The sequence below is a fragment of the Xiphophorus couchianus genome, chromosome 7, assembly GCF_001444195.1.
Source record: "Xiphophorus couchianus chromosome 7, X_couchianus-1.0, whole genome shotgun sequence".
Lineage (NCBI taxonomy): Eukaryota > Metazoa > Chordata > Actinopteri > Cyprinodontiformes > Poeciliidae > Xiphophorus > Xiphophorus couchianus.
Window position 1 is genome coordinate 28,741,546 of NC_040234.1, and position 13,883 is coordinate 28,755,428.

The window sequence follows — 13,883 nt, forward strand, 5'->3', positions numbered from 1 at the left end:
CAGTATTATGTAATTTCAAGGCATATAGTTCAATTTTACAGCCCAATAAATTAACTATGTTACCTTAAGTTGACATAAAAATGCTGTACATATAAAATATGACTTAAAAAGATATTTGACTTAGTAATTTATCACCTCTGTCTCTTTAAAAAATGTCTGCTCTTTCTGAAACTCTGCCTTCAGGAAGTCATCACAACATGGCCCCTCTATTAACCCTTTAATGTCTGTACTAGCATTTCAACCAGAAGTAGCTCCTGTAATGAGATCAGCTGGTGCTCAGCTCCACCAGGTGTTTGCTAATTGCTACCGTCTAGTCTGAAGGAGCTGAGTGGGGGAGGAGCTACATCTTGAAGGCGGGGCTAGGTCCACCCAGGCATTCTGCCTTCTGAGTGGTTGCCATGGAGATTAAAGGAATTGTCAAACATGCTTGAAAGACTCAAAGCAACACTGCAGGTTTGTTTTTGATGAGGTAATGACATCACAACATGATGTAAAGCTAAACAAAAAAGTTGATTTTACATAATACTGCCCCTTTAATCAAATCACAATCATAATAAAACCAAAATATCTCAGACGTTTCATACTTATATTAGTTCACTGCCCATTATTGTTGCGAAGCAAAGGAACTGCTGCTATCTTTAACTTGCAGCAAATAAAAATGGCATCTCTACCTCACTTCTTGTGACTTCAGAGAGCTCCACCCCGAGCGGGCAGTAGACCACATCGTCGGTTGTAACCAGTTCCTCCCTGTCTGCCAACGGGCACTGAGGTGATCGACCCCGCTCCCTGATTTTCGGGGTACTCTGAGCGATAAAGTCCTGAGCAGGTAAACTGCGGACAAGTGCCAGGCTGTGGTAGGCACCACATGCCACCTACAAGAGATGAAACAAAACCATTAACGGTGTTTTTACACCTGGTGGTCCAGTAGACTTGGTTTGATTGGGGACCAAAGTTGCAACATTTGCTACATCTTCAGCTGGTCTGATTTGGTTTCACACTGCATTGTCAAATGATCCAAACTAATTGAAAAACCTGTTCCCCTCCTCGCCTGTGGTGGCGCTGCAGCAAGAACCACTGAAGGAAATGACAGGAAATTCTCTGACGAAGACACAGAGCGCAACTTGCTTCTTCACATAATGTAAACAAATATGGAGCAGCATCAGATTTGAGAGGTTGTAGGATTTATCTTTTGTGCTTGGTTAAAACCAGGAGCCATTTTTTCCACTAGACTCACAGGTTTGTTTAAAATCAGAAATCAAATCAAATTTTATTTGTATAGCACATTTCAGCAGCAAGGCATTTCAAAGTGCTTTTTATCATTACAAACACAGAAACACAATGCAACATAGAATCAACAATCAAAACACGACATTAAGTCAAGTTCCATCAATAAATTTGTAATTGATTACGTTTCAAATACAATCCTAAACAGGTGGGTTTTTAGTCGAGATTTAAAAGAAGTCACTGTTTCAGCTGTTTTACAGTTTTCTGGAAGTTTGTTCCAAATTTGTGGTGCATAGATGCTGAAAGCGGCTTCTCCTCATTTAGGTTGTATTTACCCAGAATGCATTGTGCTATAGTTCTGTTCCTGCTTTTAGAGGGATTTCCGGTTCAAGCCGCATGTCAACCGAACTGAGTCCTAGGCTTTTAAGTGAACTAGATTTTCCTTTTCTACGTCAGGCCTGGTTTGGTCCGCCTTAACAGAACTCTGGTTTGATTGCCTAGAAAGTTTGGTTGTTTTGGGGAGGAGTGAATCCACAATCAAACTCTGACATGGACTAAAAACAAACTGTAGTCTGCCTAAAAACCTAACGGTTCGAATGTATATATGCAAGTGAACCAGAAATTGCTTCAAAAACAGCAAGAGGACTATAGCTCAAGGCATTCTGGGTAAATTCAACCAAAACCAACATGCTTGTCTAGCACTAGCAGGAGAAATGACTCATTGTCTTTTAACAAAGAAAAAAGTGAAGTCCTACAACCGCTTAAATCTAATGCCACTTAATTTTTGTTTAAATTTTGTGAATAAGTAAGACGTGCTCAGTGTCTTCCTCAGAGGTTTTCATGTTGCTTCCTTCAGTGGTTCTTGCTGCAGCGCCACCACAGGCTAGGAGGTGTAGTGTGAAACCAAACTGTACCAGCTGAAAACATAACAAATGTTGCAGCTTTGGTTCCCAATCGAAACGATTCTATTGGACTATCTGGTCTAAAAACACCCTCAGAGACAGAAAAGCATTTTATATATATCGCACAAAAACAACAAACATGTTTCTGACCTGAATCACATGTCTGCCTGCCAGATGTTCAACCTTCACAAACGGATAACAATGAGAATCTGATTAATAAAATCAAACATAAGAGGAACTGACATTCAGCCTTGAGGATACCTTCTGAGGTTTCCACACAGGGAAGGTGTTGGTGACCAGGCCGAGCTGGCAGCCGCTCCCCCAGGCCCACAGCTCGTTTTGGGCCGACAGAGCCAGGCTGTGCTCCCGTCCACAGGCGAGGCTCACGACCCGAACAACCGCGGGTGGAATGACCTCACTGTCCACCACGGTGACAGGACACGGCTCAGGAACTGTCACAGGGAAGCATTCACTTTATTATTACCTCAATAAACAGAAATATAACAATCAAATTCAACTTTTTAACGTCAACTCCTGTCATGAAATCAAAATGTTTTGAATATTTTGAGGAGCAGCTTTAGACAATGTGTGGATTTTTATAGTTTGTTATTTTTTCCATGTTTTTATACCAATATTTAATGATGACCCGACCACCTTGGACTCAAAGTTTAATGACATTTCCAGGGTCTATGAGTGGTTTAAGTGAGCAAATCATTTTTGGCTGAATTTATCATCCACTCCAAGCATCCAGCATGCTGAGGTGAGTGAATTTTCATCAGTGCAGACGGAGCTACTGCACAGCATACAAACAAAATAAATTATGCGAGGCAAAAAGCCGTTTAATTAAATATTTCCGAGACGCATGGCACCACTTTTTAGCACAAGTAAATAACTATGTTATCTCCAGTTGTTAAAAATGCTGTTTATATCTAAGCTTGTCGTAATAAGCTATTTATTGTGTTATAAATTTAAATGAACCAAATAATTTCCATTTTGATAATTCATTTTTTTTTTTGAAGGATCATTTTGTTTGTTTTTGCTTTTTATTTATTGTTTTTTGTAGTTGCACTTTATTTGGATATTGTGCAGTTTTAGATACAAAATTAAACTTTTTAGTCTTTGACAGAGCAATCTTGAATTATTATCAAAATATTACTTGAAAATTGTCTCTAAACAACATTATCTTTTATTGCAATAATTTATGGAACAATTTATCATCCAGTAAGAGGAGCTACTCTGACAAGTCTACATAGATCAAACATTACTTAAAAGACATTTTACTTTGTAAATTGAAGCCTCTGTCTCTTTAAGAAGCTCCTGCTCTTTCAAGCACTTCGCCTTTAGTATGTCATCACAGCAATGCCTTTCCATTATGCTGTTTGCAACTGTTCTCAGGAGCTTTGGACTGAGAGGTTTTGCAGTTTCACCAGGTGTTTGCTAATTGCTGCTGCCGCTAGTCTGGAGGAGCTGAGGAAACTCGACTGAGGCTCCAAAGAGGAGTTTTGGAGAGGGTTGCCACAGCAGATTGAGGGATTGAGGGATTCCTCATGCATGAAAGAATAACATTATATAAATATAAAAACCATTGATTTTACATTATGCTGCCCCTTTAAAGCACACATTTTTGCCAAAAACCGATCTGACATGATGAAATAAACAAACCTGTAGTATTTATGACAGAGGCTCTGTCCGTCTGCCCACACTGTCCTGCAGTGTTCTCCCCCCACATGTAAACGCCGCCCTGCTCGCTTATCGCGCCGCAGTGGAAGCCCCCAGCGGCCACATGGACCACCGTCCTCCCAAGCAGAGAGGCCTCCAGCACCGGAGCCGACACCGGGACACTTATCCCCCTCCAGAAAAGCTCCCCGAACGAGAACACCAGACCCCCTGGAAAAAAACACCAATCAAGTCACTACAGAACAGAAGAGCAAGTGATTCAACACAAGGTACAATTCATACGACCTGCTTTTACAGCTGAAATGATTAATCGAATTAATCGAGATTAATTGTGACTAATCGTGATTAATCGATTACTGGCATAATTGTCAACTAAAAATTATTCCAGTCATCTGAAAACAATCCAAAAAATAATCAATCCCGATCAGCTTTACACTATATTGACGTATTTTTGAATAATATTCATTTTAAAAGCAACTAACAATTATTTGAGAAATCAATGTTGATGATTAATCGCAATTAATCGTCAACATGTAGTTAATTAATCATTGACAATTATTAACCACATAAGCCTTTTTATACAATATTAGAAATACATTAATGATGCAAATCTTTCAATTTCTTTGTTAAATAAGAGAATAAACATTTTATTGCTTAAAATGCAATAACTTTTAGTCCTTTAGTCAATTTGAATTTAGATAAATTGTTTTTCATTTTCTGAAAATGTAATAGTCGATTAGTCACAATCGTATCAACCCTAAATACAAATATCTTAATTTTATTATATCAGCAAAAAAGATCATGGAAAGTTTCTATTTATTCAGGCCAGTGTCTCACCGTTCTCAAGTGTCCAAAAGGCTTGTTAGAAATCATAAACAAGATCTTGGCAGCACTCCAAGATGAGTCCCTAAGTAGTAAAGTTTACATCAAACACGCACCCTGTGCCAGGAGAATGCCGTGGTTTTCTCCCAGGGAGACGTGCATCACAGGCCTGGACAGCAGCACCGTCTCTGGGCAGAGCTGCTGGGTTCCTCCCCCTGAAGGCCAGACATGGAGGAGGCCTCTGTCTGGAGGCTGGAGGCCTCTCTCATCCGCAGGGCTGCCGGCACAGAAACAACAAACTCTGGCATTTAACTGAGCACAAGCGCAAATTAGAGCAAATGATTACTAAATAGAAAACAGACGAAAAGAAAGAGAAAGCTATCAGAAAGTGAGATTGAAGAGATAAAAGAGTTAGCATACCATCTCATTCATCCCTAAAGTTAAAAAGGCTTATATGGGATCTGCACGCCCAGACATGCTAACACACTTGAAAGAGAAAATGAATTTAAAACTCAAACGGTCGCAATACGTCTGAGTCATAGTAAACATGAAACACAATCCTGTAAAGGGGAAATTTATAAATTAGGTTTTTTCTAATGGATTTCAGTCATTTTAAGGTCTTAATTTTAGATAGATGAGTTTAACACGTTTTAAGAACCCTGTTAATTACACAATCTTTTTCATATTATCATTCACAAATATAGAAGCAAAAGGCTTGCTTTTGCTGTGAACTGACATTAATACACAAACCTAATTAAAAGTAACTCTATAAGACTAAAACTAAAGCCTAACATCTGAATTTTAAAAATTGTGATTTTGTTTTGAACCTGTTTCTAGTGGAAACAGATCATCATGGTTTGCTCACCTTTCTTCTGGTTTCTCCATCATTTCATGCTCTCAGAGCTCCAGCACAGTCAAGGCCTCTTTATGAACATTTTTACTCAAAACTCATCTGTTGTCTCCTTTGATTATTTTCAGCTGACATAAAGAACGGAGCCTCCTCTGTCCTGAGTTGATGCCTCTTCTGCTCATTTGGATCCAGGTTCTCGTTTGTTGAACTTCTGCTGAACAGATAAGACAGATTAAGACACTGTCAAACAAAATCATTCATAAGTTTTGAACTTTAATACATCTTGCTTACAGAGCCACCAGCAATAACTTTATCAAATTTTATTAGGATTTGATGTTCTACTAGATCAAAATAATCAAAAATCTGGGAAAAAAAAACAACAAACACAAAGATTCATATTCAGCACCTCGCAAAAGACGCACAAGTCTTTCGGGGTTATTGTCAACCACCTTAGAACATCTGAATGCTAAAATATTTACCCACAATTCTTAGCAACAAAGCTAAAGCTCCACCTAATTGAATGGACATTGTGTGTGAACACCAAATCCCTCGTCTTTTGTAACTTCCAACAAGCTTTCTAAAGTTTGTCCACCTTCCCTGACACCAATAAAGACAACTATCCCCACAGCATTATGTTGCCATCACCATGTTTAATTATTCAGGAGGTTTTCTAAACTCACCATCTTCCCTTGGACAAAGTTTCTAGTTCGAAATGTTTTTTTTTTTTTTGGTCAGGTACCTTAAAAAAATGAAATTAATGTAGAGTATATATGATTTTTTTATTTAGTTATTTTAGTAATTTATAAATATACCCAACATGTATTTAGCATCTAAATGGCAGCAATGTACCAAAAAGTTGCTTCCTAACTGAAATTAAACAAACAGAAGAAGACCACCTTCCCACAACTATTTCACGTGTCAGAATTTCAACATGGCAGCGCCCATAGACATTGTTTGCAATGTCTTCTTACAAACGTAATTTTCAGTTTCACTTTCCATAAGCAGCCATTTTTCATTAGAGCTGCAGGCTCTGCATGTAGCTTTGATTTTACTTTATTTTCTCTTATGGGTTTATCTCGTGAAATAAACATGCTTCCAAAAACATCTTAATATTTTGATGTGAAGAACGGCCATATTGAAACACAAAACATATTCAGGATAGTCACAGTTGCTCCAGATTTCCTGGTGGGAAATTTGACTCGCAAGTGATTTTTCCAGGTGACTGGGATGTCAGAATGTCCCAGTTCTGAGTACAACTGGAACGCAGCATGATGTCGCCATGTTGCATTCAAAATGGTGAAACTTTCCTGTACCTAGTAGCCCCCTAAAAAGTCATTGCATTGTTTGTTTTGATACTGATATTGACTGAAGGCGAGTGTGTTTACCTTTTTTAAGTGCAAAGGTAAAGAGGACTAAATTACATACCAAATCTATCATTTTTTATGATTATTTTAACAAAATCCAAATCCAAAACATTAAAATCCGTCCTTGCAATATCTTGTAAATAGTTGCTGAATTCAGAATAGTCTTGTTTAGTTTTTATCCTTCCAAACTCTGCACAGAGTTAGAGTGAAGGGAACAGATTTATGATCGTCCTCTCTCCTATCTTCATGCAGCATGCTCTGTAAACACACCACTGATTTATTAGTACAGCTCGATTTGTTTATTGTTAAAGTCATTAACACTCTGAACTTGCTGACGGACATGCGTATTAGTTTGACACCAGAAATAAACCTTTTCTCTTTCTATCCACTTTCTCTGCATTCGCACAGCTAATTCAATAGAAAGTAAACGATTTCTTTCAATATATTCGGCAGCCGAATATATTGTCGGCTAGCGCAGCTACCGAAGCTAAACAGGCTAATTAAACTTACCAGCGACTCCATCAAACTCGGCTGGAAGTGAAGAAGCTGTTTGCCGCGGCGCCTTTCGGTGTGTCCGGATAATCTAGTGTGACTGCCACCGCTGATACGACGAGCTAATGAATTGCAGTGATTAAATCACTGCAGGAGTTCAGAAAGCAGAAGTTGACTTGATGTTGTTGGGAGGGACGATAAACTGTGATAAACTGTGCGATGGAATCCGCGCAGGGACAAACATCGCGGTGACGACACACCTGTAACTGGCGTTCATGAGACCAGAAGGACCTCGCTGCAGCAAACAGAAAGGGGCGGGACGGACCGCTGTCAGTCACATACCTTATATGGAAATGGGACCATTACACTCCGGAATTGAAGGGGGCGCTATTTCCTATATTATCAGCTGTCTTCCGTTTTTATTTTCTTTTGAAATCTGTGATATATCTTCACGTTTAGGAAGGATTTTCACTCTCAGCATGTACTTGAACTTCTCTCTTACACCATATTTTTTCCATTTTCTTCAGGATGTAGAGCTAATTAGGTGACATAAACAATACATTTATACATAATAAATTATATCTATATATCTCCATCAATTATAGGAGGAACAAAAGAAATAAGACATGAAAAACAACATGATCAACTATAATAAAAATACCATTTACAATGTATACATAAGAAATTTAATTGAGCAAAAGTCAATAACAAACAAATTAATTAAGTTCACAGACGAATAACCAGAGTTGTTAAACAGATACAAGCAATAATTCACATTTTTATTTTTTTACTGTGCTATTGTAACACAATGTTACACTATCTTATTCTGAGACTTTTTGTTGGTAGAGTCTTGTATATAGGAAAAAATATGGTTAAACTATTTAGTCTTCCAAGGTGGAAATTTTTCTTCAACTCTGAAACGATAAAATAAAACTCAGTCATAGAATCACAATATCAACAATTTGTGCATCGAGTAAAACACTTAGCATGCTACAGGTAAATATTATCATTTAGTTTGGCTAAGGATAATTATTGCACTGTCAATAAATGACTTCTAATAGATGTTCTATAGTTACCAGAGGAACACAATAACGCCTTCATGAGCTCAAACTATTACTATTATTATTTTACCTGCCATTGAAAGTATTCTTAAAAGATTGTCTTTTTGTCTGCAGCTCATGTGACCAAACCAGCTGAAAAGATGAAAAGTTAAAACACTCAACAGTTAAAACTTGAGATGAGCCAAAAATGTTAAGTTTTAACATTTTAACTCAACAACCTCTACCTAACCCCAAGATCACTGGGTGTTTTAAAAAGGTAGAGTCTCTGAAAACATTTCTTAAAAATATAGCCAGTGTTTTCAGCAAAACTGACCTGACTGTCCAGGAATGACCCGAAGTATTTAAAATCAGCCACAGTTTCAACAGGTTGGTCATCAAGTGAAACTGGAATTACTTTCAGGTCTTGTTTATGTCAATTAATGAGCTCTACTTCCTAAAGGAAATGAAAATGTATGGTGTTTTGTGAGGGACTTTATAATTTACGGTTCCAGTAATGCCAGAATTAATAATAAATAATAAAGACTTTGTGGTATTCTGATTTAGTAATGTAATTATATTAGTTGTGTTACCACCCCCACGCCACTAGGGGCAGTATCAGGCCCGAAAAGATGCAACTAAGGAGCAGATTTAGAAGTACTACTACAGAATTTAAGAACTGTGAGGTGCGCTAAAGTAAATAAAAGAGAAAAGTTCAAGTACATGCTGAGAGTGAAAACCCTTCCTAAAAGTGAAGATGTATCACAGATTTCAAAAGAAAATAAAAACGGGAGACCGCGGATAATATAAGAAATAGCGCCCCCTTCACATCCGGAGTGCAATGGTCCTATTTCCATATAAGGTATGTGACTGACAGTGGTCCGTCCCGCCCCTTTCTCTTTGCTGCAGCGAGGTCTTTCTCGCGAGGTGAGATGTGAGGATGAGACTGTGACAGAAAAGCGATGGTGTACGAAAGAGGTCCCACTCCGATGCCTTTATTACCGTCAGTTGTAGAGATATTCTATACAACGAAAGAGGGCATACTCTGATTCAATTTCAAGAGCTGTGATATTCTTAATTGGATCAGGCTAAAATAGAAAGTTAAAATTAAAATTACAATAGAAAGTTTTGAATTTGTTTTCTGCCTTATTTTTAAAGCTTAATTTACACAATTTTGATTTACAAATAAATAATAAATAATAAATAAATAAACGACTTATGGCTATTATTATTTTTTTAACCTCAAAACATATCCTTTAATTTAAAGGACATGTTTAATTTAAAGAATATGTTTAGTTTAATAAACAAAACGTTACTATTTTACATCTTACTGTGTTCTGATAAACTGTTTAGAAACTCTTATTATGCTGTATTATTTATAGTGTTTCACTAAGATTTATTCCTGAAAGTCTGATAAAACATTTTTGTTATATTTTAGCTATTTTTTTATGGCTTATAATAAAGAAATTAACATTTCAGCTCTAATTTTTAACAACAAAATGAATACTTTATCCTGGAAATTGAACCACAAATATAAATTTTCCATACCAATAGTAGATTTTTGAACATTTAATTAATTTTTGTAAATTGTATCACGTATAAGAATACCAATAAATTAGATAATTATCCATTAGAGTTATTTATTTGCTTTTCACAATCGACTAGTAATGCATGTATCTGAACAGCAGAGGTCTCACTCACTTGAGCTGCAAAGCACACAGATAGGACACAACACATTTTTGACAATAAACAGGAGGAAATACAAGGAAATACTTGTATATACTTGTCATTCAATGCTAAACTATAAAGATTTGATCCAGTCAATGGGTAATCAAAACTAAATGAATAAGAGTTAAGGCATTTTTATAATTTTTCATCAAAATCACTGGTGGTTGGAAAAATAAAACAAACTATAGAAGTGGAAGTATTTGATGCTCATTGCTTTTTTCAGGTTTAATGTTAAGCTAGGATATATTAGATAATGGTAAAATGACAACATTTATGGAAGCAACAGTTTCTGCTTAAATAGAACAAACATAATTGGCGATATTTAAACTAAATATTTTTCAAAATGAAGACAAATGAGGCTAATATGTTTAAAAAGTTTAATCTACTGTGGAACATGTAAAGAAATGACTTCCACAGAGAGGCACTGGGAAAAGATGTGATGGTTGGAGGCATGAATCAGATGGTGATTCTCTGATGTAATGCTCCTACAAATTGTTCTGTGGAAATACGCGTTTGTCATAAAAATCTGGTCTGTCAACAGGTAATAAATCATAATATCATCAGTGATTTTTCATGACGACTGAGGTTAGTCTTGTAGACTGTAGGTTTATTATGAGTAGTCTACTTTGATAAAGATACTTTTGGTTTCTTTTATTTTTCAAAAAAATGACACACAGTTTGTATTTCTACCAATATGAGGACTAGTCCACCATGTTAGGACCAACCTTTAGTACCATAAGCCCCATCGGTTTTCAGAAGGTAAAATGTGTTATTTTTCCTTTTACTGTGGCTCACTGCACTAAATTAATATCTACATATCCAGTCTAATTTTGTTAACAGAACTGTTCTACCACAGCAGCAGCACAGCTATGAATGGCAAATGTGCTCTTAAATAAAATTATTTCACTTTAAAAATGGAGGTGATTTTTAGAAAGCAGTATTTGTGAATAAAACATAGCCAGAGGATTAAATATATCATAATTTAACTCTTCATCCCCTGTTACAAGACCAAATTTTATTATACTAATAATTAAAGATGAAATAGATTTCTTGTACAATATCCACTTTTGAAAATCTTTCTAAAAACATTTATGACATCACAATTGAAAAAGGTGTATTGTCTCATAATCTGTCACAAAATATCTAGTTTCTTTCAAAAAGGACATTTTAGTTCTATCCATTTTCTAACACCCTTGTCCCTTGTTGCAGACATTTTAGTTCCATTAGTCTTCTTATATTTCAAATGTAGCATCAGAATTTTTAAAATTATTTTTATGTATGTTGTTTGTTTGCCCTTAATGTCAAATCACAGACTATTAAATTGAATATTAGTATATTTTAATGTGTAGTTTTTGCCATCTTGAAAATATGCAAAGTTCATTGAGCAAGCTGTCTGTTACAAAAAAAAGTATAAAATCAGTTTTCAAAAGTAAAATATTGAAATAATTTTCTTTTCACGTTACTGAACATGTGTGATTACATAGAAATTTCTGTATTCAACAAGTCAAACACATATCGCCAAAAATACCTTTACTGTACATTTTAAATGATTTTAAATGATGATTTTAAATTTGTTTTAAATGATTTTAAAACAAATCATTTAAAGTGATTTGTTTTGTTGTAGTTGTATTTTTAACAGCACAAATGCCTAAGTAGTCTTGCCTATTTGGATGTCGAAGTTACAACACAGGGGCGTACTGTCCCAATTCTTTTGCACGCTTGTAAACCTGCACACTCAAACCCTGCACCCACACTTCACAGAGGGGCATAGGGTGCGCACTGAGCTTTGGGTCTGGGCCTAACTCCCAGCACATCATTTTAAAAACTCCCGCTAGCTTTCCCCAATGAGTGAAAGTTAAACATCGATATTATTATGTCAGGTAATATTTAGTTGTAAAATGTTTGGCTTACTAAAGTATTTCATTTATTACTGAGCAAATAGATTTCACTGATTAAAGTTAAGCCTTCGAACATAGTAGCTATATTTAACTGTAATGGCTTATCTGAGAGCTGGAGAGTATTACATTTGTAAATGAATAATTTGCTTATATTTATGTGCTATACACGTTTGAATATTTTAGAATCAAACAAACAGATTTCTTTTTTTTACTATGGAACAGCCTTTACTACAAAAGGTGAAGAACAACACAGAAATCACGAGTAATACATGACTAAAAAACAAACTTTGTTTCAGTTTTTTGTTCACCGCTCTGTGCTTCACGTTGTCATGGTTGCTAGGCAACATGAGTTACGCTGAGGTGGATGCTTCCGATTGTCCATATTCGCGTCCTTCGAAGGATGCTGACCCTTAATTCGGACACAGCTAATGACTTGACAGCATCACAGTTTGCCTCATAGGTCAGTTTACTATCAATAACTGCACACAGACATTTATGGAGGTCTGGATATTATTATTATTATTATTATTATTACTACTATTTTATAATGAATCATCAGTTTGTTTTTAATTTTATAAATTTATTGGATGTCTTGTTTATTTTGGTTAATATTTCTTGCAAAAAATGTGGCATAAGTGTAAAGAAATTTAAGAATTTTTTTTAAAGCTTATTTCCTCTTGATGGTTATACTGGTGGAATAAAACAGCATCTGAAGTAGTTCATGAATCTTAAAAATGTTCTTCATGTTGTTCAATATCACCATTTATGAAATTATTCATTTAATATTTTTAATTAAAGGTTTAGTTACTTTGGTGGATGGAGTTAAGAGTTAATTGTGTCTCATTTCTGTTAGTTTTTGTCTTGATTCTGCACGTCGGTATGTGAAAACTGATGTACAATTTAAGTGAAAACATAGATGTTTTTATTAGACAAAAAAATGATATGACGAAAATGAAATCATCTTGTTCCCCAGTGCTTTGAAATCTGAGTTTACCATTTTGTAAAGGCAAAAAAATAAAGCAAGTAGTCTACTTCAAATAAAGACAATCCAATGTTTTTAAATCTTTTTTTATTGCACACATTGTGTTACTACAATTAGTATGGTGTATACATTTCCCGTTTCTGAGAAGATTCAAGGACTCAGTTTACTTTGATAATATACATTCTTTCATGTCATAATCAATCGATTGTCTTAAACCAGTTTTAGCTTCTTGTAAAACTGAGATCTGTTTGTTAGTATTAAAATACATTAATGATTATTTTAGAATTTTTCTGCATATTTTGGTTTTCTGACTTCTCTTTCTGCTGTTCACAGCAACTGGGTGCTGGAGGACCTATCATTGTACTTACACTCGCTCATATGTATGTGTCAAGGGAAACTGATGACTTCACGGCTCCCCAAGATGTTAAAAACAAACAAGCAAATGAAAACCTATGTTTTTGTTTCTGTTGATCTGCATTAATAATTTTATGTCAAAAACATTGTATTTTAATTAAAGCCTTTTGGGTTTTGCTTCAAATCTTTACATGTAAATCTAATGCATGTATACACCATACTAATTGTAGTAACACAATGTGTGCAATAAAAAAAAGATTTAAAAAACATTGGATTGTCTTTATTGATGCTTTTTCATCAATACTCACACACTTTTTGTATATGAATACAAAAAGTGTAAAATCAAGACAAAAACTAACAGAATTTAGACACGAGTAACTCTTAAGTCCATCCACAAGTCTCAGGTAAAGGCCTGAAAGACCAAAGTTGAATCCACAGTGAAAGCATGCAAGTCTCAAGTCCTAAACCTTTAATGTCAAATCTTAAACAAATAATTTTACCAATGACGTGATTGAATAAGAGTATTATCATTTTTAATATTCATAAACAACCA

General features: G+C 35.5%; 1 protein-coding gene across 4 annotated transcripts in view; it reads right to left on the reverse strand.

The window, feature by feature from the left end:
* Positions 1-13,883, reverse strand: part of LOC114147672 (alsin-like) — an 80,784-nt gene that overhangs the window by 25,895 nt on the left and 41,006 nt on the right. For 2 of the 4 annotated variants that reach the window (XM_028022229.1, XM_028022226.1), the window contains exons 1-7: positions 7,350-7,691; positions 5,491-5,689; positions 4,742-4,902; positions 3,789-4,013; positions 2,388-2,578; positions 2,277-2,309; positions 672-872 (exon numbers count right to left, since the gene is read on the reverse strand). In XM_028022229.1, coding sequence (XP_027878030.1) covers positions 672-872; positions 2,277-2,309; positions 2,388-2,578; positions 3,789-4,013; positions 4,742-4,902; positions 5,491-5,513 — 834 coding nt within the window. In that variant the 5' untranslated portion in view covers positions 5,514-5,689; positions 7,350-7,691. Of the gene's footprint in view, positions 1-671; positions 873-2,276; positions 2,310-2,387; positions 2,579-3,788; positions 4,014-4,741; positions 4,903-5,490; positions 5,690-7,349; positions 7,692-13,883 lie in introns of those variants that run through there. The other 2 variants (XM_028022227.1, XM_028022228.1) reach the window with 2 other exon arrangements.